The 26,913-nt window shown below is 48.1% G+C and overlaps 1 protein-coding gene across 1 annotated transcript; it reads right to left on the bottom strand.

Moving 5' to 3' along the window:
• Positions 1–15,330: 15,330 nt before the first annotated feature.
• Positions 15,331–25,725, bottom strand: LOC147975462 (uncharacterized). The gene is made up of 6 exons (XM_087520433.1): positions 25,680–25,725; positions 23,765–25,341; positions 22,637–23,653; positions 22,466–22,549; positions 22,003–22,388; positions 15,331–15,391 (listed from the first exon to the last, which is right to left on the bottom strand). Exons 1-6 carry the CDS (start codon positions 25,723–25,725, stop codon positions 15,331–15,333), a joined length of 3,171 nt encoding a protein of 1,056 aa, XP_087376559.1.
• Positions 25,726–26,913: the final 1,188 nt, after the last annotated feature.

The following is a 26,913-nucleotide window of genomic DNA, read 5'->3' as shown; positions in this document are numbered from 1 at the left end:
ACATTACTCGTGCCGTAATGCATGATCCCGTGACCAACTATTTAGTCACACTGAGCTCATTAGGATGATGCATTACCGAGTGGGCCCAGAGATACCTCTCCGTCAGACGAAGTGACAAATCCCAGTCTCGATTCAGGCCAACCCAACAGACACTTTCGGAGATACATGTAGTGCACCTTTATAGTCACCCAGTTACGTTGTGACATTTGGTACACCCAAAGCACTCCTACGGTATCCGGGAGTTGCACAATCTCATGGTCTAAGGAAATGCTACTTGACATTCAGAAAAGCTCTAGCAAACGAACTACACGATCTTGTGCTATGCTTAGGATTGGGTCTTGTCCATCACATCATTCTCCTAATGATGTGATCCCATTATAAATGACATCCAATGTCCATGGTCAGGAAACTGTAACCATCTATTGATCAACGAGCTAGTCAACTAGAGGCTCGCTAGGGACATGTTGTGGTCTATGTATTCACACATGTATTACGATTTCCGGATAACACAATTATAGCATGAACAATAGACAATTATCATGAACAGGGAAATATAATATTTCCAACAGTCTCCCACTTGCACTAGAGTCAATAATCTACTTACATTGTGATGAGTCGAACACCCATAGAGTTTTGGTGTTGATCATGTTTTGCTCGATGAAGAGGTTTAGTCAACGGATCTGCGACATTCAGGTCTGTATGCACTTTACAAATATCTATGTCTCCATTTTGAACATTTTCACGAATGGAGTTGAAGCGATGCTTGATATGCCCGGTCTTTCTGTGAAACCTGGGCTCCTTGGCAAGGGCAATAGCTCCAGTGTTGTCACAGAAGAGAGTCATCGGGCCCGACGCATTGGGAATAACTCCTAGGTCGGTAATGAACTCCTTCACCCAGATTGCTTCTTGTGCTGCCTCCGAGGCTGCCATGTACTCCGCTTCACATGTAGATCCTGCCACGACGCTTTGCTTGCAACTGCACCAGCTGACTACCCCACCATTCAAAATATACACGTTTCCGGTTTGTGACTTGGAGTCATCCAGATCTGTGTCGAAGCTAGCATCGACGTAACCCTTTATGACGAGCTCTTCGTCACCTCCATAAATGAGAAACATATCCTTAGTCCTTTTTAGGTACTTCTGGATATTCTTGACCGCTGTCCAGTGTTCCATGCCGGGATTACTTTTGTACCTTCCTACCAAACTTACGGCAAGGTTTACATCAGGTCTGGTACACAACATGGCATACATAATAGACCCTATGGCCGAGGCATAGGGGACGACACTCATCTTTTCTCTATCTTCTGCCGTGGTCGGGCATTGAGTCGTGCTCAATCTCGTACCTTGCAACATAGTCAAGAACCCCTTCTTTGACTGATCCATATTGAACTTCTTCAATATCTTGTCAAGGTACGTCCTCTGTGAAAGACCAATGAGGCGTCTCAATCTATCTCTATAGATCTTGATGCCTAATATATAAGCAGCTTCTCCAAGATCCTTCATTGAAAAACACTTGTTCAACTAGGCCTTTATGCTTTCCAAGAATTCTATATCATTTCCCATCAATAGTATGTCATCCACATATAATATGAGAAATGCTATAGAGCTCCCACTCACTTTCTTATAAAAACAGGCTTCTCCATAAGTCTACGTAAACCCAAACGCTTTGATCATCTCATCAAATCGAATGTTCCAACTCCGAGATCCTTGCACCAGCCCATAGATTGAGCTTTGGAGCTTGCATACCTTTTCAGCATTCTTAGGATCGACAAACCTTCCGGCTGCATCATATACAATTCTTCCTTAAGGAAACCATTAAGGAATGTCGTTTTGACGTCCATTTGCCATATCTCATAATCATAGAATGCGGCAATTGCTAACATGATTCTGACGGACTTTAGCTTCGCTATGGGTGAGAAACTCTCATCGTAGTCAACCCCTTGAACTTGTCGATAACCCTTAGTGACAAGCCGAGCCTTATAGATGGTCACATTACCATTCGCGTCTGTCTTCTTCTTAAAGATCCATTTATTTTCTATGGCTCGCTGATCATCGGGCAAGTCAGTCAAAGTCCATACTTCGTTTTCATACATGGATCCTATCTCGGATTTCATAGCTTCCAGCCATTTGTCGGAATCTGGGCCCGCCATCGCTTCTTCACAGTTCGAAGGTTCACCATTGTCCAACAACATGATTTCCAGGACAGAGTTGCCATACCACTCTGGTGCGGAACGTGTCCTTGTGGACCTACGAAGTTCAGTAGCAACTTGATTTGAAGTTTCATGATCATCATCATTAACTTCCTCTCTAGTCGGTGCAGGCACCTCAGGAACATTTTCCTGAGCTGTGCCACTCTTCGGTTCAAGAGGCAACACTTCATCAAGTTCTACTTTCCTCCCACTTACTTCTTTCGAGAGAAACTCTTTCTCTAGAAAGGATCTATTCTTGGCAACAAAGATCTTGCCTTCGCATCTGAGGTAGAAGGTATACCCAATAGTTTCTTTAGGGTATCCTATGAAGACGCATTTTTCCGATTTGGGTTCGAGCTTTTCAGGTTGAAGTTTCTTCACGTAAGCATCGCATACCCAAACTTTTAGAAACGACAGCTTAGGTTTCTTCCCAAACCATAATTCATACGGTGTCGTCTCACCGATTTCGACGGAGCCCTATTTAAAGTGAATGCGGCAGTCTCTAAAACATAGCCCCAAAATTATAGTGGTAGATCGGTAAGAGACATCATAGATCGCACCATATCTAATAGAGTGTGATTACGACATTCGGACACACCATTACGCTGAGGCATTCCAGGCGGCGTGAGTTGTGAAACTATTCCACATTTCCTTAAGTGCGTGCCAAATTCGTGACTCAAATATTCTCCCCCATGATCTGATCGCAAGAACTTGATTTTCCTGTCACGTTGATTCTCAACCTCACTCTGAAATTCCTTGAACTTTTCAAAGGTCTCAGACTTGTGTTTCATTAAGTAGACATATCCATATCTACTCAAGTCATCAGTGAGGGTGAGAACATAATGATAGCCACTGCGAGCCTCAACACTCATTGGACCGCATACATCAGTATGTATGATTTCCAATAAGTTGGTTGCTCGCTCCATTGTTCCGGAGAACGGAGTCTTGGTCATTTTTCCCATGAGGCATGGTTCGCACGTGTCAAATGATTCATAATCAAGAGACTCCAAAAGTCCATCTGCATGGAGTTTCTTCATGCGTTTGACACCAATGTAACCAAGGCGGCAGTGCCACAAGTATGTGGGACTATCATTATCAACCTTACATCTTTTGGTATTCACAGTATGAATATGTGTAACATCACGTTCGAGATTAAATAAGAATAAACCATTGACCAGCGGGGCATGACCATAAAACATATCTCTCATATAAATAGAACAACCATTATTCTCGGATTTAAATGAGTAGCCATCTTGTATTAAACGAGATCCTGATACAATGTTCATGCTCAAAGCTGGCACTAAATAACAATTATTGAGGTTTAAAACTAATCCCATAGGTAAATGTAGAGGTAGCGTACCGACGACGATGACATCGACCTTGGAACCATTCCCAACGCGCATCGTCACCTTGTCCTTCGCCAGTCTCCGCTTATTCCGCAGCTCCTGTTTTGAGTTACAAATATGAGCAACCGCACCAGTATCAAATACCCAGGAGCTACTATGAGTACTGGTAAGGTACACATCAATAACATGTATATCACATATACCTTTGGTGTTGCCGGCCTTCTTGTCCGCTAAGTACTTGGGGTTGTTCCGCTTCTAGTGACCACTTCCCTTGCAATAAAAACACTCAGTCTCGGGCTTGGGTCCATTCTTTGGCTTCTTCCCGGCAGCTTGCTTACCGGGCACGGCAACTCCCTTGTCGTCCTTCTTGAAGTTCTTTTTACCCTTGCCCTTCTTGAACTTAGTGGTTTTATTCACCATCAACACTTGATGTTCCTTTTTGATTTCCACCTACACTGATTTCAGCATTGAATATACATCAAGAATGGTCTTTTCCATCCCCTGCATATTGAAGTTCATCACAAAGCTCTTGTAGCTAGGTGGGAGCGACTGAAGGATTCTGTCAACGACCGCATCATCCGGGAGATTAACTCCCAACTGAGACAAGCGGTTGCGCAACCCAGACATTTTGAGTATGTGCTCGCTGACGAAACTATTCTCCTCCATCTTACAACTGTAGAACTTGTCAGAGACTTCATATCTCTTGACCCGGGCATGAGCTTGGAAAACCATTTTCAGCTCTTGGAACATCTCATATGCTCCGTGTTGCTCAAAACGCTTCTGGAGCCCCGGTTCTAAGCTGTAAAGCATGCCGCACTGAACCAGGGAGTAATCATCAGCACGGGACTGCCAAGGGTTCATAACGTCTTGTTTTGCTGGGGGTGGTGCTTCACCTAGCGGTGCTTCAAGGACATATGCTTTCTTGGCAGCTATGAGGATGATCCTCAAGTTCCGGACCCAGTCCGTATAGTTGCTACCATCGTCTTTCAGCTTGGTTTTCTCTAGGAACGCGTTGAAGTTGAGGAAAACATTAGCATGGGCCATTTGATCTACAAGACATATTGTAAAGATTTTAGACTAAGTTCATGATAATTAAGTTCATCTAATCAAATTATTTCATGAACTCCCACTCAGATAGACATCCCTCTAGTCATCTAAGTGATACATGATCCGATTCAACTAGGTCGTGTCCGATCATCACGTGAGATGGACTAGTCATCATCGGTGAACATCTTCATGTTGATCGTATCTTCCATACGACTCATGTTCGAACTTTCGGTCTTCCATGTTCCGAGGCCATGTCTGTACATGCTAGGCTCATCAAGTCAACCTAAGTGCTTTGCGTGTGTAAATCTGGCTTACACCCGTTGAATGCGAACATTAGAACCTATCACACCCGATCATCACGTGGTGCTTCGGAACAACGGACCTTAGCAACGGTGCACAGTTAGGGGGAACACTTTCTTGAAATAATTGCGAGGGATCATCTTATTTATGCTACCGTCGTTCTAAGCAAATAAGATGTAAACATGATAAACATCACATGCAATCAAATAGTGACATGATATGACCAATATCATTTTGCTCCTTTTGATCTCCATCTTCGGGGCGCCATGATCATCGTCGTCACCGGCATGACACCATGATCTCCATCATCATGATCTCCATCATCATGATCTCCATCATCGTGTCTTCATGAAGTTGTCTCGTCAACTATTACTTCTACTACTATGGATAACGGTTAGCGATAAAGTAAAGTAATTACATGACATATAAGTTGACACGCAGGTCATAAATAAATTAAGACAACTCCTATGGATCATGCCGGTTGTCATACTCATCGACATGCAAGTCGTGATTCCTATTACAAGAACATGATCAATCTCATACATCACATATATCATTCATCACATCCTTTTGGCCATATCACATCACACGGCATATCCTGCAAAAACAAATTAGACGTCCTCTAATTGTTGTTGCAAGTTTTTACGTGGCTGCTATAGGTTTCTAGCAAGAACATCTCTTACCTACGCCAAAAACCACAACGTGATATGCCAATTTCTATTTACCCTTCATAAGGACCCTTTTCATCGAATCTGATCCGACTAAAGTGGGAGAGACAGACACCCGCTAGCCACCTTATGCAACTAGTGCATGTCAGTCAGTGGAACCAGTCTCACGTAAGCGTACGTGTAAGGTCGGTCCGGGCCGCTTCATCCCATGATGCCGCCGAATCAAGATAAGACTAGTAACGGCAAGTAAATTGAAAAAACCGACGCCCACAACAACTTGTGTTCTACTCGTGCATAGAAACTACGCATAGACCTAGCTCATGATGCCACTGTTGGGGAACGTAGCAGAAATTTAAAATTTTCTACGCATCACCAAGATCAATCCATGGAGTCATTTAGCAATGAGGGGAGAGGAGTGCATATACATACCCTTGTAGATCGCGAGCGAAAGCGTTCAAGAGAACGGGGTTGGTGTAGTCGTACTCGTCGTGATCCAAATCACCGAAGATCCTAGCGCTGAACGGACGGCACCTCCGCGTTCAACACACGTACAGAGCGAGGACGTCTCCTGCGCCTTGATCCAGTAAGGAGGACGGAGAGGTTGAGGAAGAGGGCTCCAACAGCAGCACGACGGCGTGGTTGTGGTGGAGCAGCAGTACTCCGGCAGGGCTTCGCCAAGCTCTTGTGGAGGAGGAGAGGTGTTGGGGAGGGGAGGGGCTGCGCCTTGGATGTGGTGTGTGCAGCCCTCCCCTTGCCCCTCTATATATAGGGGAAGGAGGAAGGGGGCCGGCCCCCTCTAGATGTGATCTAGAGGGGGGCGGCGGCCAAGGGGAGGGGACATGCCCCCCAAGCTAGGGGGCGCCCCCCTTAGGGTCCCCCCCCCCAACCCTAGGTGCATGGGCCCATGGGGGGATGCGCCCAGCCCATGTAGGGCTGGTTCCCTTTCCTCTACGGCCCATTAGGTCCTCCGAGAGAGGTGGCCCCTCCCGGTGGACCCCCGGAACGCCTCCGATTGCCCCGGTACAATACCAATATGCCCCCGAACCTTTCCGGTGACCTTGTGACAACTTCCTACATATAAATCTTCACCTCCGGACCATTCCGGAACTCCTCGCGACGTCCGGGATCTCATCCGGGACTCTGAACAACATTCGGTAATCAGATACAAGTCTTCCAAATAACCCTAGCGTCATCGAATCTTAAGTGTGTAGACCCTACGGGTTTGGGAACCATGCAACCATGACCGAGACAACTCTTCGGCCAATAACCGACAGCGGGATCTGGATACCCATGTTGACTCCCACATGTTCCACGATGATCTCATCGGATGAACCACGATGTCGAGGATTCAAGCAATCCCGTACACAATTCCCTTTGTCAATCGGTATGTTACTTGCCCGAGATTCGATCGTCGGTATCCCAATACCTCGTTCAATCTTGTTATCGGTAAGTCACTTTACGCGTGTCGTAATGCATGATCACGTGACCAACTACTTAGTCACACTTTGCTCATTATGATGATGCATTACCGAGTGGGCCTAGAGATACCTCTCCGTCATACGGAGTGACAAATCCCAGTCTCGATTCATGCCAACCCAACAGACACTATTGGAGATACCTGTAGTGCACCTTTATAGTCACCTAGTTACGTTGTGACGTTTGGTACACCCAAAGCACTCCTACGGTACCCGGGAGTCGCACAATCTCATGGTCTAAGGAAATGATACTTGACATTCAGAAAAGCTCTAGCAAACGAACTACACAATCTTGTGCTATGCTTAGGATTGGGTCTTGTCCATCACATCATTCTCCTAATGATGTGACCCCGTTATCAATGACATCTAATGTCCATGGTCAGGAAACCATAACCATCTATTGATCAACGAGCTAGTCAACTAGAGGCTCACTAGGGACATGTTGTGGTCTATGTATTCACACATGTATTACGATTTCCGGATAACACAATTATAGCATGAACAATAGACAATTATCATGAACAAGGAAATATAGTAATAACTATTTTATTATTGCCTCTAGGGCATATTTCCAACACGTGCCGCCTCGAGCAGTCGGCTCGACAGAGGGGCCCGCGTCCGCCCTGCCGGCGCCCTGCGCAAGGCGCGACTCTTCTTCCTCGTCCTCATCATCAGGCCAGATCTCGATGCCGCCTTCTTCAGAACCGCCTGCTTCGTAGACGCCGCGTGTCGCGGTATCCTCCGAGGCGGTCGCCCCCAAGTCGGGGTCGTCCACGTCGCTCACCGCCCGGTCCGGTTGGTAGTCGCCACCCGCCCCTACGATGGCGGCCGTCGCGTCCAACATATAGATCTGTTTCAAGACCAAGATCATGGCTAAGGCGAGTATCAAAAAGAAAGAATTGGAAAACTTACCGCAGGCGGCGGGTCGGCGCGAGAATATGGCCACTTGCCGAAGCTCCAAGACCCCTCCAACTTGAGGCCGGAGATCTCGTTCACCAAGTTCGCGACCTCGGCGGCCGACATCTCCATGGTGCTCAGCCGGCACGGGTCGCGATGCCCGCTCATCCGGCTGATCAGGTGCGGCCGGCCTTGGAGCGGGAGAACCCAGTGCTCGACGAAGGCGACCAGCAAGTCGGACGCCTTGAGGCCTTCGGTCTCGGTCAGCTCCCGGGCCATTGGATGGTGGTGGCGCCGTCTGCTGATACCGACTTCGGCTTGTAGCCCCAGCTATCCCGAGGCTCGGCAGGCAGGCCGGCTACATAAGCTGGTAGGTTGATGAAGTCGGCGGCCGGGTGCACGTTCTCCATGTAGAAGTAGGATTGTTGCCACATCTTGACCGACTGTGGAAGCTTGATGGTGGGGAAGACGTTCTTAGGCGACAGTCGGTGAACCGTGACGAAGGTGCCGCACTGGGCAGCCACCTCCCGGACGGAGGTGCCCAGCTTGGTGTAGAAGAAAGCTCCCCACAGCTCGATGGTGGGAAGGATGCCGAGGTGAAGCCGGCCAGGAGCATCACGGTGTTGGGTGTGATGTGATGGGGCTGGAGGTGATAGAATTCGAGAAACGAACGGAGGAAGCCGCTCGCCGGGAGGCCGAAGCCGCGATTGAAGTGTGAGCGGAAGATGACCCGCTCGCCCTCCCCCGGCGCCGGCAAGATCTCCCCCTCCGGCGGCACACGTGCCTTCATGTAGCCCACGCTAGGAAGACGTTGCGTCTCGCGGAGGAAAGTGATGTGGTCCTCATTGACGTTGGACCTGTCCCAGTCTCCTCCTCGCTCGCGCGCCATAGAGAGCTCGATGAAGAAGGGCGCGGAGAGGGAGCTGAGAATGGAGCACAGCAAAGAGGGCTCGGGCGGACAAGCTCGACGGAGACGAACTATGGCAGCGCTCCGGCGTGGCTCGGGGCGCTGCGGCGAGAGGAAGAAGGAGGCAAGAACGGGGTGGAGGGCGCGCGTGCTCCGCCGCACCCTCTCCTCCCCCTACATATAGCCTGCGGGCTATGAAGCTGAGGGGGCGGGCCTGGGATCGTGGGATTAACTGTGCCCACAAACCCACGTCCCCACCTTTATTGCGCGAGTTACTGTGTGCAGTAACTCCGCAGGGAACCGCAACCGCCCGCCTTGGCCGCAGCGGATCCGCTCGTGCACTGAGGCCCGGTGATGGCGGACCGAGCCAGCAAATGCATCCCATCGCGCGCGTGGTCTTGCAGGCTAGCCCGGCTGGCTGGCGGCACGTGGCGCACCCACGATGGGCGGTGGGCCGAGAAGCTTAGCTAGCACGCCACCTGGTTCCCGCCGTTGCATTCGAAATTCCAGAAAGATCCGACTTGACTTATCTGACACCTGCCAGCTGGCTTCAAAGGAGTCGGATGAAGCTTCCTTCAGAGCACCCGGAGGAGGAAACTGTTGAGGCTCCTCGGCTCCTCAGCCGCGGCGCCTCACCAGTTTCGGGGACTACTATTAGAGTAATGGTCCACGGGTAGCCTAACCCGAGCCCTAGAACCTTTTAAGACATCGGGGCCGGCTGTGCCCCTCAAGACGTCAAGATAGAGCTCCGCCTTCTGACAGCCGGCTTGCCGAACGGCTGGCTGTTGGAAGGCGGCCATGCTCGGGTAGGCGGCTCCAAGACAGGCCGACTCCTAGCAGGCGGCCTCCAGAGAGGCCGGCTCCTAGCATTCGGCCCATGGCGCCCTCAAAGTCCCCCCCCCCATTAAGAAGACAAGACATGGTGTGGCTGCAGTATAGCCCATCCCCCCATATCCAGGGCCGGGCGTGGCCACAGTGCTCCGTACGGGCGGAGACCTCCGCACGGCACGACACTGTTGCCACTCCGCCCCTGACATCACTCCCGTCAGGCGAAGCCCTGTTCCCACGACCGCTTGTCGGTACAGCCCGAAGACGGCGGGCCTTGCTGGTCAGCGAGAGCCCGGAAGACGGCGAGGGCCTCACCAGTCGGACCCGAGGGAGGCCGGCTCTTAGCAGTCGGCCCTTTCCTTCCTCGAGGTCCCACACACCATTAACCAGATAAGACGCAGGGTGGCTACATGTGACGCCCCGAGACCGTTGCGCCAGGTGTCTTCCAGTTATTCGCTGTTGTTGCCTTGTCATTTGCTTGCGTGTCGCATCTTTCCATGTCATCATGTGCATTGCATCATCATGTTTTGAAAACTTGCATCCGTCCGGGTCTTCCCGTTCCTTCCGTTGTCCGTTCTGAGTCCAACCACACTTGCACGCGCCCGCGGCATGTCTGAAATGTTATTTTATAAGTGGTCGTAAAATGTTCTCGGAATGGGTTGAAAGTTGGTGTGCGGTGTTGTTATGTCGTAGGAAGGCCACCTGCCAAGTTTCATCACATTCGGAGTTCATTTGATAGCCCAACGGATAACTAAAGCGGCAGTATAGCTAGTCAAACGTCGAACATTTTCGGTCTCCAGAAACAGTCGCCGGGCCTCCCTCTCTTCTCTTCTCTCAGCTTGAGATCGTCTACACAGCCCACTACCTACCTCCAGGTCCAACCTAACCTCTCTCGTCAGCCCACGGACCTCCTCGCGCGCGCGTCTGAAAGCTGTCCCGGACCCGACCCGGGCAGTCGCCACCGTTGTGTCCGGATCATCCCCAAACATCTACAAAACATCTCTGTTTTGTTAATTGGGCCCCCTAACCTATTTATCCGGGATCGTCCGACTACGATCGGATGGACCGAATAGCCCCTAACCAAACCCACTTACTATATATATACGGGACCCAACCCTAAAAACTAGGATATTTGTCCCTCCACCGCCGCCATCGGGTCGCATCCCTACTCGGGATCGCCTCGCCCGATCCTCCTCGATCCCCTCGCCCAACCAGTGCATTCCATCGATCCATCCATCCAACTGTATCTCCCAGCGCCCACCTTCTCACCCCCGAGCAGCTCGCGAGGCCCCGACCTCCTCAGCTCCTCCGGCCCTACAGCCACCTTGCCGGAGCTGCACCCGCGTCCCCGCCGGCGACCACCCCCATCAGGCCGGACCCCGCACCCGCTCGCTACTTCTCCTTCCCTTCTTCCCTCTGGTTTCCTCTCCCACATGTGGTCTCTCTTCTCCATAAAACTCGCAGGACCGCCATGGCGTCTCCGAGCCCAACCATGGACAGTGCCTGCCGGAGCTCGTCTTCCCCGCCCGCGTGTGCCCGCCGTCGGTGAGAGTCGCAGGCCACTATGGACAGCCCCAGGAGCTCCCTCGCAGCCGCCTGGATCTGGCGTATCACCGGAGACCGCGTCCTCGCCCATTTCCAGCCGCCCCGCCTTCCAATCGAGATCGACCCCGCCGCCTCGGATCCCGGTGACCCTAGTTCGCCGTCGCCGCGCCAAGACCCGCTGCCACCCCGCTGGAGAGCTCCTTCGCTGCACCGCCCTCCGCTGCTGCCTTGCCACCGATCCCCTGCTTCCTCTGCGTCGCGAATGATCGAGGAGAGCGCTCGCGTTGACCGAGTCCAGATCGACCGCGCCCTCCCCGTCGATCGCCATGGGCCGCGACCCCCAAGGCCCGGTTGCTTCTGCTGTCAATCGCCCAAGGCCCAACTACTGTTTGGCCCTGCCAAATCTGGCCTACATGAGCATCCGCCATCTATTCCTCACCCAATGCTATTCCTGCTATGTTGCGCACTGCTCCTGTTCCAGTTTCGGCCCGTATAGGTTTTTTTTAGGTTTTGCGATTTTGTCTATTATTCTAGAGAGAGCAGTTTTGCAGAAAAACCCTTGTCGTTCATGCATATCATATCTCACAAACCATGCATCGGATTAAAACAAGTTTTATATGAAATTTGCTTAGAATTTTGTCTAGTTTAATAATATCCAACTTTCATCTATGTTTAAAATGTTTAAAAGGATGTTTGCTTTAATTTGCTTAAATAACTTGCTAAGATGATTTTTTTTTCATAACTAAATAACCGTAGCTCGGTTTGTAACAAACCTTATATGTAAATGGGGTAGAAAAATGCCTAGTTTAACATGGTGGCTTTACTTTGCATGTTTAACAACTCTAAAATTGTGTTTAGGGAAGAACAGTACCAAACCTAAAATATGAACATGAGGAGTTCCCGAAATTGTTGTTCGTTGCTTCCAGACTCATTTAACCTTGCCTAGATAGGTAGTTTTACTTTGCTGCACCCCCTTGCCATGTTAATCAACATTTAATATTGTTGGGTACCTAAACGAGAGAGAACTAAATAAGTCACGTGGTGTTTCGTCAATATGCAACTCGTTGCATATTGATCTCCACTTAAATTATAGAATTGCTTGTGCACTTTGCCATGCCATGCCTCATTAATCCGGACATGCATCATACTTGGTTGTGCATCATGTCATGCTTATGTGGTAGTTGTTTACCATGATGTTTGCTTCTTTCCGGTGTGCTTCTTCGGGTTGGTTCCGATAACGTCGCGTTCGTGAGGATCTGTTCGACAACGTCCATTTGTCTTCTTCGTGGACTTGTTCTTCTTCCTTGAGGGATCTCGGGCAAAATGACCATACCCTCAGAATCACTTCTATCTTTGCTTGCTAGTTGCTCGCTCTATTGCTATGCCTATGCCGCGATACCTACCACATGCTTTATCATGCCTCCCACATTGCCATGTCAAGCCTCTAACCCACCTTGTCCTAGCAAACCGTTGTTTGGCTATGTTACCGCTTTGCTCAGCCCCTCTTATAGCGTTGCTAGTTGCAGGTGAAGATTGGAGTTTGTTCCATGTGGGAACATGGATATTGGTTGGGATATCACAATATCTCTTATTAAATTAATGCATCTATATACTTGGTAAAGGGTGGAAGGCTCGGCCTTATGCCTAGTGTTTTGTTCCACTCTTGCCGCCCTAGTTTCCGTCACACCGGTGTTATGTTCCTTGATTTTGCGTTCTTTACGTGGTTGGGTTATAATGGGAACCCCTTGACAGTTCGCCTTGAATAAAACTCCTCCAGTAAGGCCCAACCTTGGTTTTACCATTTTCCACCTAAGCCTTTTTCCCTTGGGTTCTGCAGACTCAAGGGCCATCTTTATTTTAACCCCCCCGGGCCAGTGCTTGTCCAAGTGTTGGTCCAAACTAGAGTCCTTTGCAGCGCCACCTTGAGAAAACTTGAGGGCTGGTTTTAGTTGTACGGAGCGCTCATCCGGTGTTTCCCTGAGAACAAGATATGTGCAACTCCTATCAGGATGTCGGCGCATCGGGCGGCTTTGCTGGTCTTGTTTTACCATTGTCGAGATGTCTTGTAACCGGGATTCCAAGCCTGATCGGGTCCTCCTAGGAGAAGGAATATCCTTCGTTGATCGTGAGAGCTTGTGATGGGCTAAGTTGGGACACCCCTGCAGGGATTTGAACTTTCGAAAGTCGTGCCCGCGGTTATGGGAAGATGGGAATTTGTTAATGTCCGGTTGTAGAAAACCTGAAACTTATCTTAATTAAAATGCATCAACCGCGTGTGTAACCATGATGGTCTCTTCTCGGTGGGGTCCGAGAAGTGAACACGGTGTTGGAGTTATGCTTGGACGTAAGTAGTCTAGGATCACTTCTAGTTCACGACCGTGCTTTGCCTTCTCTTCTCGCTCTGATTTGCGTAAGTTAGCCACCATATATGCTAGTACTTGCTGCAGCTCCACCTCACATACCTTTTCCCTACCTATAAGCTTAAATAGTCTTGATCGCGAGGGTGTGAGATTGCTGAGTCCCCGTGACTCATAGATTACTTCCAAAACCAGATTGCAGGTGCCGATGATACCGTGCAGGTGACGCACCAGAGCTCAAGGAGGAGCTCGATGAAGATCGTGTTCGTTGTGTTGTTTCGTTTCAGTTGATTAGTAGTGGAGCCCAGTCGGGGCGATCGGGGATCTTTTGCAATAGGGGCAGTCTTCTTTTATTTTGGTTCCGTAGTCGGACCTTCATTGTATTTGGATGATGTAATGCTATATTCATGTATTGTGTGAAGTGGCGATTGTAAGTCAACTCTTTATCCCTTTCATATTCAATACATGGGATGTGTAAAGATTACCCCACTTGCGACATGCCTACAATGTGGTTATGCCTCTAAGTCGTGCTCCGACACGTGGGAGATATAGCCGCATCCTGGGTGTTACACTACGGTGATCTCCCGCCAGGTGGCGGGACTGTAGCCACGCTCCCCTGACCAAGCAAGCATCATTAGCATCATGGCAACAGTAATCCGCAGCCGGCAAGACCGGTGAGCAGCGGAGGCGGCCTGTCGGCTCCGTACCAGACCAGCCGGCGGTGCCCACCAGGCGGCGGAGAAGCCGACGACCAAAGAGACTGACACCCGGGACCTACACCCGGCCAGATTACCATTGTACCTCTGGGGGGTAGACCTATATAAACCCCCCATGGCACCCATGCAAAGGGTTCGGACCTGTTCGAATTAGACTCATACCTAGGGGGAGAGGAGAGCAGGCCTTGCCTTCTTCTACCTCTAGCATACAGCTCGAGGAGCACCATTGTACTCACTAGTGCCTTAGTGATCATGCGGAGACCCTGCAGAGCAGGACTAGGGGTGTTATCTCCTAAGAGAGCCCCGAACCTGGGTAAAGTGCGTCGGCGTTCGTGTCTACGCCTTATCCCGCATTCAGGCACAGGCGACATTCTACTCGCTCCTACCATGATAAGCCATCCATTGCCATATGTCGCACCCAACCCCCGACACATAGCGCACCCGATCCATGTCTCCCACGCGCCCCTCGCCTCGCGCCCTTGGGTCGTTGCCTCCTGCCAGGCTGCACTTCGCCGCCATGGCCGCAAGCTTCTTACCGCACATGCATGCATGCCCGCGCGCGCCCCACCGCGGCCTCCCTAGCAGGATTCTGCACCCCCGCTGCATCTCTGCATCCACCAAGGTCGCTGCTTGTTGGACACCATCGACGCCGGCGAGTAGCATGCGTTCATGGAAATCAAGGCCTGGCCCTAGGTTTTCTTCATATTGCATGGCTCCCTATTTGCGGATGGATGCACACTTTGAGTGTAGTGGCTAGTGCAACTTGTTTGCATCCTGGAGGTCAAGAGATCAAATCCCCACGATTCCTCCTTTTGTTCTGCAATTTTTTCTTACACAGAGTAGCAGCCCTTGCCCTGTTTCATATCTAGTCAAGCCCCTATCAGAACACCGGTATTGATCCATCCAACTGGCTAGCGCAGCCACTCCAAATCCATGAAGTTCAGGGTACGATCCCTGGTTCTCCTGATTTATTTTTATCCCTGCTTCTGTGTTTTAATTCGAGCACACACAGCCATAGCCGGTTGGGCCCGATTCCACTTGTGGGCCGCTGCACTCTAATGCTTCTGGCTCGTGGATGTTTTTTTCCTCTGCCTATGGATTTTTTTATTTTTTAGTGCATGCATAATTACAGAAATGCCATCATTTTGAATTGTCAATAACTAAATAACCATGCATCCAAATAAAACCTTTCATATATGTAAAATACTCAGTTTTTCCTGTACTTTCATATTATGCAACTTTCACCCATGTTAAAAATGTTTAAATTTCTATTTGCATTATTTTGCACCAATGTCATGTTAAAATGGTTTATTTCATAACTAATTAACCGTAGCTCAGAATTAAATATGCTTGTTATGTAAATGGTCTAGAAAAATTAATAGATTAACTTGGTGCACTTTATATTCCTGTTTAACAACATTAAAATATGGTTTTAGGCAGAACAGTACCAAATCCGAATATTGCATATGAGGATTTCTTGCCATGTTAACCAACATTTAATCTTGTCTTGTTCATAACCGAGAGAGAACTAAATAAGTCATATGGTGTTTCGTCAATATGCAACTCGTTGCATATTGAGCTCCATTTAATTTGTAGTATTGTTTGTTGCACTTTGCCATGCCATGCCTTATTAAACCGGACATGCATCATGCTTGATTGTGCATCGTGCCATGTTATGTGTTGTGTGTTTACTGTGTTGTTTGCTTCTTTTCGGTTGTGCTTCTTCTCGATAGTTCCTGTTTTGTTGCGATCATGAGGATTCGTTCGACTATGTTGGTTCGTCTTCTTCATGCACTCGTTCTTCTTCTTAGCCGAATTTCAGGCAAGATGACCGTCACCTTGGATCTCACTACTATCTTTGCTATGCTAGTTGTCTCGATGTTATCGCTATGTCGTGCTACCTACCACTTGTTTATCAAGCCTCCCAAATTGCCATGACAGCCTTTAACCATTTTCCCTCATCCTAGCAAATCGTCGTTTGGCTATGTTATCACTTTGCTCGGCCCCTCTTATAGCGTTGCTAGTTGCAGGTTGTTCCATCTTGGGACATGGATATCATGTATATTTTGGGATATCAAAATATCTCTTATTTAATTAATGGATCTATATACTTGGTAAAGGGTGGAAGGCTTAGCCTTTTTCTTGGTGTTTTGTTCCACTCTTGCCACCCTAGTTTTCGTCATACTGGTATTATGTTCCTTGATTTTGCGTCCCTAACACGATGAGGGTTTATGGGCCCCTCTTAACAGTTCGCTTTGAATAAAACTCTTCCAGCAAGGCCCAACATTGGTTTTACCATTTGCTCAACATAATAACTAAACATGTTAATAAATTTGATGCATAGGGAGTTAGCACTACCCGAGGTTCGTTATTCAACATAATACAGGGGGCCAGTGCTGATGATGTTGGTCCCAAACGGGTAGCCTGCTGGGCCACCTCGAGGAAACTCGAGGGCTGGTTTTACTCGTAGCTTGTCCCATCCGGTCGTGGCCTGAGATGAGATAAGCGCGGCTCCTATCAGGGTGTTGGCATGCTGGGAGGTCTTGCTGGACTTGTTTTACCATTGTCGAAATGTCTTGTACACCGGGATTCCGAGTCTGATCAGAGGGTCCCGCGATGGAGGATTGTCTCCGCGGATCGTGAGCTTGTCATGGGCTAAGTTGGGACACCCCTGCAGGTTTTAAACTTTCGAGAGCCATGCCCGCGGTTATGTGGCAGATGGGAATTTGTTAATATCCGGTTGTAGTGAACTTGAAGTAAACTCAATTAAAATACACCAACCGCGTGCGTAACCGTGACATTCTCTTTTCGAGTGAGTCGAGAAGAGAACACGGTGGGGTTATGTTTGACCGTAAGTAGTTTAGGATCACTTATTGATCATTACTAGTTGTGACCGTTTGCGTAGTTTCTCATCTTATTCTTTTATTCGTCAGTTAGCCACCATACATTGCTTAGCCGCTGTTGCAACCTCACCACTTATCCTTTCCATACCCATAAAGCTTTGCTAGTCTTGATACCCATGGTAATGGGATGGCTGAGTCCTCGTGGCTCATAGATTACTACAACAACAGTTGCAGGTGCAGGTAATGTGATGATCATGACACGAGAGCGATGTTTACTGATTTCGGAGTTCTTCTTCTTCATCGATCTTGGGTCAGGTTCCTGGTCGGTAGCCTGGGCTAGCAGGGTGGATGTTGTTGGAGTTTCTGTTTGTGATTCATTCGTAGTCAGATGTTGTTCTCATGTACGATGTTTGATGTATTCATGTGGCATTTGTATGCCTTGTATGTATCCCTAACTATTATGTAATGTTACGATGTAATGATATCCACCTTGCAAAAGCATCTCCAATATGCGCTTCTATCCTTGGTGGGACCTTCAAGTACCTTTAGGATGGGGTTGCATATTGGGCGTGACAAGTTGGTATCAGAGCCTTGACCGACCATAGGAGCCCCCCTTGATTGATCGTAGTTGCCCGTTGTCGAGTCTAGAAGAAAACCTTTTTCCGAGTCTAGTTATATCGGAGAGTAGGACTTCTTTTTACTCCTCAGCCCCATTTGTCGCTCTGGTGAGAAATCTTGACGTAGGTGTTTCGACTTACTCCTCCTACCCTTCAAATTTTTTTAGGATCACATAGTTAGTTTTTCGATCGTCGTGATGTCAGCTCTTTTCATTCGGTGCATTTCACGTCAAGTCGATTCGATCCTCTTCATCTTTTGCAAGATCAGCCCTCAGTTCTTTCTCAACCGACGTTTTTTCCATGTCCGGAGTCGTCTTTCTTTTCCCACCAGCCCACCCTTTTTCTTCTCGGAGTTGGAGTTCGTAATCGAGTATCCATCCTACTCGTGCGAAGCCTTTGCATTCTTTCCTCAATTATTTCAACCTATGCTTTTCTCTTCAAGTTATTCGTCGGTTCCTCATTCCAAGTTGCCTTTGTTTTCCCGCCCTCCCACCCCTATTCTTCCCCAAGTCCGAGCGTCTATTCGAGCATCAATTTCATTCGTGCAGAGCCTCTTCATTCTTTCATCAATTGTTTCAACCAGTGAATTCTCGTCAACTTCATCATGCTTTGTCTCATTTTCTTTCCGGTGGATTCAATTCATGTGCTGATCATATTCTTTCCCTCGGGTCAAATGTTTTACCGTTGCTCGTTTCTCCTCTTGTCATTCAACCGTCCTGGAGTGATGAAGACATCTCAGAAGAATTGTGTTTGTGTTCAAATTAATACAAGGGTGTCACCTTGTGACGCCCCAAGACCGGAGCTTCAGATGCCTTCCACGGTATCTGAGATTCGTTGTGTGTTTTGTTTTTGCTTGTTGCATTCATCATTGCATCGTGTGCATTGCATCATGTCACCATGTCATAATGTCATTTTTTAACTCAACTAAATAAATGGCATGGATCTTTGATCCATTTAAATAGAGGGAATTCACATGGTGAGTTCTCCTTATAACATATATCCTCCCAATATTATTATGGAGCTATAACAAATATTCCATTCTTTTGGAATTAACCATAACACACTTGCAAATATTCTCCATGTCTTTTCTGCTTCAAGTTTGCTCCTCAAACTTTGCCCATAATTTATTTCATCACTTTCCTGATCTCCACAAAAATTCCGAACATTTTTGGACTCTCCAAAAATGTTTTCCTAATTCAAACTTATTTGAATCACATTCAAATATGTTCGAATGCAATCCTTCCAAGCGGTGCCAAATGCATTTTCTCGGAACGATCTCATTTTTATGAGTCCGGGAAATTTAACCACATGCCCAAATTATTTCTCTAACCCATCCTTTTCCTTTTTATCCTCTCTATGCTTTCTGTGAAAGGGAATTGAGAGAGAGAGAGAGCAGAGCCCAGCTGGCTGGCCCATCTACAGCCTGGACCGGACCAAACTTCCCTGGGCCAGCAGGACCCGCGGTAACCCTAGACACCAGGGAGCCCGACTCCTCTCTCTCTCGATCCACTCCCCATCTCCCTCCCCTCGCGCCGCCACACGCACACGCATCGCACCGGAGAGCCCTGCTCGAACCCCTTCTCCCCTGCGTCGGCTTCTCTTTCCCCCGCTCCCTCTCGTCCTCCTCGCGAAGTCCCGCCTGCTCCCATGCCTCTCTCCTCCATGCCTCAGCCACATCCTCACCCGCTCCTCCTTCCCATTGCCGCCGCGCTGGCCATCAACTCCGACGAGCAGCAGCCTCCGCGCCCGAGCTGCTCTACTGTTGCTCTTCTCGCTCACCACCGGACCTCCCCATCGCCCTCGTCGACGACCAGCGCTCCTCTCCTCCAGCTCGCGCCGCCATGCTCTGTCCCGCGACCAAGCCGCCGCCCTAGAGTTTGCCCGCTGCCGGCGCCCTCCTCCAGCGCCTCCGCACCTCTCTGCTACCCCGTTCCTGCGCGCGCCGTGGCGCCCTCCAGCTGCGTCGCGCCCGTCGACCAGCGCCGCTCCGGGCGTCTTCGCCAGAGTACCACCAGGAAGCCGGGCCTCTACTACGCGTGTCCTGCCTCCCTCGTCGCACCCACACCTTCGGTGCTACCCATTGTCGTTACATTCCTGCCGCCACGGACGGCCCCTCCTTCGCTGCCGACCATGGCCTACCTGTTGTTGTGCCCTGCTGCCGCATGCCTGGGCCCCGTGACCTCAAGCTCCTGCGCCAGCCTCGCCTTCCTGCGAGTAAATTGCACACTTCGTCCCTGTACTCGTTGGCTTGTAACAAAACCATCCTGGTACTCGCGAAGTGCTTCTGTACGGTCCTCAGACTTGCAATTGTGTAACAGAGACGGTCCTGTATACGCAGCGGCATACGTCTGGCCCTTTTCCCCTGCCACGTCAGCGCCTAGAGCTGGTCCAGCCGAACCGACTGGCTTGAGTCGGACTTAGACGACATATGCGCGCGTCCAAATCCAAAAATCCCCAAATTGTCTTCCCTCTACTCAAATCCCTAACCCTATCCTCTTCTGTCTTGCGATGAGCGACAAGAGCTTGGCCGAGAGCTCGATGCCCCGCGCCGGCGGCAGCGTGTGCGGCAGCGCGGGTTCCCCGTGAGGCGCCCGTCGGGCGCCGCGTCGGTTCAGCCGCAAGGCTGCTTGCCAGCTCGTTTTCCCAGTGAGTGTGGCGCTGCGGCGAGCCGTATCTCCGGCCGGAGACTGGTCGGCTGCTCCTCGCGCGCACACCGGCGGTAGACGCTCTGGGCAAGCACTACCGCGGGGTGGTGCTGGTGGTGTCGGTCGTTGGCGGCAAGAGCTGTGAGCTGACGCGTACTACAATGCTCGTGCAGAAGGTCTGCAATGCTTGACTGCACCCCTCTCCTCGCGGAACATTTGCCTGATGCGTGGCTACCAGCTGAAGGCGCTGACCTCACCCGCACCCATCACTTCAAGATTTACAGTGGCAGGGTTGACGGCACCGGAGACGGATGGGCCGCTGGTTGTCGAAGTGCCCTGTTTCTTACCAATGCCCCTGTTCTAGTTAATTTGATGCGGCTGTGTAAGCTACTCCTAGGTGTTATGTGATGCAAGCTGATTCGTTGTACTGATGCCGTGATGCACTGATGGCTGTAGCACCTATTTGGTTCTTAACTGACGTATTAGGATCAGCTGATGGCTGTAGGTATGTGAACTGATATAGCTGTAGCTATGTAAGATGTTATGGTCGATGTAGCTTTTGGTTTTGAACTGATGCAAAGCTCTATTATGTGATGACATATTAAGTGATATGTTAATTTCCTGTGCTTTTCTTGTATGATATTTGAACAGTGCTGTGGTGTGTGCTTTTATGGAAATTGGCATGAATGAGATGCATTGTGCTGCGCACTGGAAGGAAATGAATTGAGCTGTGCTTTTTGCTATCATTTGAACTGATCTGTGCATATGAACGACTTCAGCAAAATAAAGAGGAACAATAAATACCATGCCAATTTCAGAACAACTCCAGCAAAAAAAAATGTTAAATGAGATGAACAGATCCAGTAATATATATACAGGAAACTGACTGGAAATAAAAAAACCCATACATGAACACAACACGACAGGAAACAACAAAGAACATTACAGGGGCAAAGAAATAAGCTCATATATGACAACATAGAGCAGTTCAAAGGGAATTTATAAATCAGATAAACAAATTCACTATTCATGAACATACCATGTAATTAACATGTGCATGAACTAAAATAAAACCTACATAGCATAGTCCAGCAGGTTCGCGAAGAACATCTCCCAGTAGTTCATATGCAATGATCTCTCAGTCCCTAAATATATCGAACATGCTTGTCCTTCTTGGCATGTTAAAACCAACCATGGGCTGACTTGAATTTCCTCTTTTGGCATTATTTCGCTGGCCCGTAATGTTCTCATTTCCTTGCCTTTCCTTCAAACTTCCCATCCTCATTTCTTCTGCTTCTTTATTTTTCTCTTCCCAATCTTGCATCTCTGAAGACCTCTGCGACGCAACCTGCCCCTCCCAGGCTTGCTGCCTTGCTTCCTCCTCCCGCCGATGATAATCTCTCATACGTTGTATCCTTTCATGCTCCTCTTCTTGCATTATCAGAAATTGCGCTTCTTCATATCTATGCGCATCTTCAACATGTTTTCTCTTCTGCTCTGCAATTCTTTTCCTCTCTGCAACTCTCTTATTTTTTTCTTCCTCGGCCTGTTTCTTTTTAGCTTGTATAGCTTGCTTTTTGGCATCTGCCAGGGCTTTTTTTGCTTCTTTTTCCTGTTGTGCCTTTTGCTTTCTTTCCTCGACTGCTTTTCTTTTTTCTTCAGCATCCAATTGTTTTTGTTGCAACAAAGCTTTCCGTTTCTCCTCTTTCTCCAGCTTTATTGCCACCGCTTCCTCTTTCCTCTTCTGCTCAGCTTGCAAAATCTTCAACTCTTCTTCTCTAAGTTTTGCCATTGCTGCATCAAATTTTGCCTGGTCTGCAATTTCTCTCTTCTCAGCTGCTGCCCTTAGTTTAGATAATGCTAGAACTTCCCTCTTTCTAATAACATTCCCCTCTTTTGTTATGGTAGTTGGTTGCACAGGGGGTTGGCTTTGGACATGATTTGCAATAAAAGAAGATCCTGGCAGAGGTCCTGGTTCAGGTTGCTCCATGTTCTGGCTTGCTTGATGCTGCAAGTAAATAAGCAGAAAAATCTCAACTAAAGATAAGTAGACAAGCATGATTATAAATGAAGAATATACTATACCTCTTCGATCAATGAAGAAATGACACTATCCTCATTATTAAGTGGATCATGTTGTGCCAACTCCCTAGTTTGCAAGTTTTGCTCCTGAATTGAGAAAACAAATAATTACTTACTATAGTTTGCACGTTATATCATATTAAAATGATAGATATAATTCAATGATTATTATACTTGTGTAATGACAGGAGCTTCTTCATCAGATGACGAAACCTCTGGCTCTGCTCTAACTCTCTTCTTTTGTCCCTTTTTCTTTGGTTTCAGGCCTAGTTTGAAATCTTTGCATCCACCAATGTTATGTCCTGCAGATCCACAATAGCTGCAATGAATAACAGCCCCACCCCTTCCAACTTTCTTGCCTGCCCTCCCCTCTTTCTCTTCAGGTTGTTTCCTTCTGTTCTTTTGTTTCCTCCCTTTCTTTGTTTTTACTTTTGGAGGAATGATTTCCTTGCCATACATGTTTTGCCACTCACTAATATCATTGCAAGGCATAATTATGTGCTCATATGCCTTGCGGTAGGTCTCAATGGAGTAGCATTGGTGAACCATTGATTCTGGGGCAATGTTGTCATATCTGCAAGCTGAAACACCATGACAACAAGGAATCCCTGTTAAATCCCATCTCCTGCAACTGCATTTCTTCAGGTTTATGTCAACACTGAACTGGACACCTCTATCATCCACTTGAAATATGCCCATTCCAGCTGGATCTGCAATGCAAGTATTTGCAGCATCAATATGCCTATTCAGTCTTTTTCTGATTTTCGGACATATATGACCAGTCCACTTTTGGGACTCCTCCTGCTTGCCACATATTCTCCCCATGCACTGCCCTTTGATCCTTTGAATCATGCTTAACAAAGGCAGTTCTCTTGCATCTAAGATATACTTATTGAATACTTCACAATTATTGTTCAACAACACATCACACTTAGGGAATTCAGTCTGAAATGCCCTCACCCATGTTTTTGGGTCTAACTCTTCCAACCAATCATGAGCGTGTTTGTTTAGAACTAACATTCTATTCATGTTCTCCCTCCACTGACCATGTGTAGTACTTCTAGCACATCTCCATAATTGGTTTTTCAATATATCTCCTTTAAAAATTCTATTGAAATTTTGCCAGATATGTCTCACACAATATCTATGCTCTGAATCAGGAAATAATTCTCTAACAGCCTTAATTAATCCCTGGTAATGAACAAATATGATAAAAAAGACATATAGTTAGAAGCATATGTATGTAAAGAACATAAAGTGAAGCATTTTCTATGTAAAGAACATATTTTCATTAACACTTACTTTCTGCTTGTCAGACATTACTGTCCAAGGAGAACTGTTCACAATGCCCAAGTCTTCTTTCAAAGAACTCAAGAACCACCTCCATGACTCTGTGTTCTCAATTTGCACCACTGCAAAAGCCACAGGATATATGCAATCATTCGGATCCATCCCAATAGCAGTCAACAGAATGCCTCCAAACTGAGTTTTCAAATGACAACCATCGACAAATATTACTGGCCTACAAGCCGACAAAAATCCCCTCTTACAAGCATCGAATGAGAAGTAACACTTCTGGAAAATTCCATCATTAGCAACTTCAATGAAAAATGCACTCCCTGGATTGGATCTCCTTAACTCTGCTGCATAGTCCCACAACTTCCTGTACTGTGCTATTTCATCCCCATATATTGTGTTCAATGCAATTTTCTTTGCTCTCCAAAGCTTCTGCCTATGAATTCTCATATTCCACTCTTGTTGTATCAATCCTCCTAAACCCTTAATTGACATCTTCTCATCAGCTCTAATCTTTTCAACATATTTATCTGCTATGTATCTCGCCGTAAAGGCTCTCACTTGCCACTTCTTGCTGCATGTGTGCTCATCTTTGAATGTCTTTACCATAATCCCCTTTGTTCTATTGTCATGCGATGCATACAAATACCATGGACAGCCATTGGTACACCTTGCTCCAATCCTTGTTTTATCATTTTTTGGAAATGTTATGCCAAGTCTCTCCTTGCAACTATACTCCCTAATTGCCTTCCTAATCAATTCTATTGACGAGAATACCTGCCCAACATGAAACTTCGGCTCATGCAAATCTTCTTCTGTGAAATGATTGAACTTGAACTTCATTTCCTCGTCATCTGACTCTGGCATTTCAAGCTTTTCATCTTCAGAATTGTCATCTTCAGCTACCTGCTTCCCTTTCCTTTTACCCTTCTTCTCATCATCAGCAACATGTGACTCATCCATCACCAAATCCTCATCCCCATCCTGCAGGTCATAGTCACTGTCCACAAGCTCTTCCGGATTATAATCAGAGTCGTCACTATCTGACCAAGAGCCTTCGTCATCTTCCTCCTCTGCGACTGCTCTTCTGCTTCTTCTACTGCCACCACTTGTTCCTTCACAAGTGCTATCACCTGTATACATTACCTCACTTCTATTCTCCTCTGGGACAACAAAGCTAGGCTCAACGATATTTTCCTCTCTCTGACGAGTAAGAGGGTTTGAAACCGCATCGTCCCATCCTCCTCCACCATAGTTGTCCTCATGATCCAGGTAAAACATGAGATATTTGTACCCCTCCCTGACCACTTTCCTAATAATGTTTGTGTCATTGTTCCTCGACAACAACTTCAACCCGCCTTCATTCAATTGCATACCTGGCAGCAACAAGTAAATAGCAATTCTTCCAGCCGTCTCATACCCCAAGTGCTCTACTAATTCATACAACATCGGCATAGAAGCTTGAGTAGCATCACAAAAATCATAGCACACCTTGCGGCCATTCAGATATGCCCTGCTGCTTCCACCGCCAAGGAAAAATCCTCCAAATATGAACTCCACAGTAAATAGATCACTGCCTTCCTCTGTTATAATTACACAAAAAAAGTTTCAGATGGAAAGATGAAACAACTGTGTCTAAATCCTAACCAAATTATGCCGTTGACTTAATGAGCGACAAACCTCAATTTTATTCAAAAATGAAACTGATAAATAGGGGGGTGATCAATTCAAAAGGATCAGCTGAGTTCAAACAGAAAAAGAAATCTATCTCCTACGAGCAACAGGTACAAGTCTGAACCCTAACGAAATTAGTGCATACAAATTATAAATTTCACGGTGGAATGGGTAATAGGTATGCAAATGGTGGAAAATGAGCATATGAAACAACAATCGACTTGGATTATTCCGGCGATCAACATACCGTACGTCGGGACGGGCCCCTTATCCTGGCGTTGTATGGGCGCCATCAGCGGCACTCACAGCGGAAGACGACAGTGTCGCCGCCTCCCTCTGAGGCCTTCCCACTCCGGGTGCTCCCCACGGCCGCGATCTCTGCCCTCGATCAAACCCTCCTCCGTTGTTGGCTGCGTCGTGCTCGGGGAAGAGAACACAAACGAACAGAGGCGGCAACTGAAAACCTCGATTACACAGGGGGTCGTCTCGTCGTCTAAGTCCGACTCAAGCCAGTCGGTTCGGCTGGACCAGCTCTAGGCGCTGACGTGCCAGGGGAAAAGGGCCAGACGTATGCCGCTGCGTATACAGGACCGTCTCTGTTACACAATTGCAAGTCTGAGGACCGTACAGAAGCACTTCGCGAGTACCAGGATGGTTTTGTTACAAGCCAACGAGTACAGGGACGAAGTGTGCAATTTACTCCCTTCCTGCACCACTTTGTCTCGGCCGTTTGACCCCAAGCCATCCTCGCATCGCGGTCTTCATCTGCGAAGGACGCCAAAACCTTTTCATGGATGCATCAAGTACCTTGCTGCCCTACGGTGTCGCCAAGTACGCGTTTCGCGACGACTGGTGTTTTCTAAGGCTGCCAAGTACCATTTTGTCAAACGCCCGAACGACTACCACACCGGAACGTCAAGTACATGGATACGCCGAGTTCCTCTCCGAATGTGTGTACGACTATCATAGCGCCGAAGACCTTGGATGCCCGAACGAGTGCTGACTGAAACGCCTAAGTACCACTACTTCTACGATGACCGTCCTTCGTCAGGTACACCTACGGATGGCCAAGTTTCATTTCAAAAATGTTCTACTACATTCGAGGTGGATTTCACCCAAGTACCACACAGAAACGCCAAGTACCCCCTAAGCGCGAAGACGCCAAGACCATTTCGGGATTCACCAAGTACCGCTACCGATGGCTCGAACATCTACGAAACATGTACCGCTACCGTCCAAAGAATCGAGCCGACAATCCTGAAGATCCGAGTACCACTCCGAACCATGTATGACTACCGTTGCTGAAGACCCCTGTTACGCAAGCGTCAAGTTCAACCACCGTCGCGTGTATCACTACTTTCACTACCGTCCCGAGAACAACTACTTCCCTCGACGTACCCGAACCGCCCCAAGAATACACGCTTGGAAGGTATAACCCCGAGAGGACGCCCGTGAACGAATGAATGCATGTTGTATCAGAT

Source organism: Triticum urartu, chromosome 4A (assembly GCF_056163025.1).
Source record: "Triticum urartu cultivar PI428250 chromosome 4A, HENAU_Tu73, whole genome shotgun sequence".
Classification (NCBI taxonomy): domain Eukaryota; kingdom Viridiplantae; phylum Streptophyta; class Magnoliopsida; order Poales; family Poaceae; genus Triticum; species Triticum urartu.
Note: the sequence above shows the minus strand (reverse complement) of the source record. Positions and strands in the feature narration are given on the sequence as shown.

What these genes read in the sequence shown, in the direction of transcription:
- LOC147975462 (XM_087520433.1), bottom strand. Translation starts at nt 25,725, where the DNA reads ATGGCGCCCATACAACGCCAGGATAAGGGGCCCGTCCCGACGTACG. An exon ending in GGGGCCCGTCCCGACGTACG is followed by an intron (nt 25,342 to 25,679) that starts GTATGTTGATCG and finishes TAATTATAACAG; the next exon opens with AGGAAGGCAGTGATCTATTT. An exon ending in TTTCTTCATTGATCGAAGAG is followed by an intron (nt 22,389 to 22,465) that starts GTATAGTATATT and finishes ATTTACTTGCAG; the next exon opens with CATCAAGCAAGCCAGAACAT.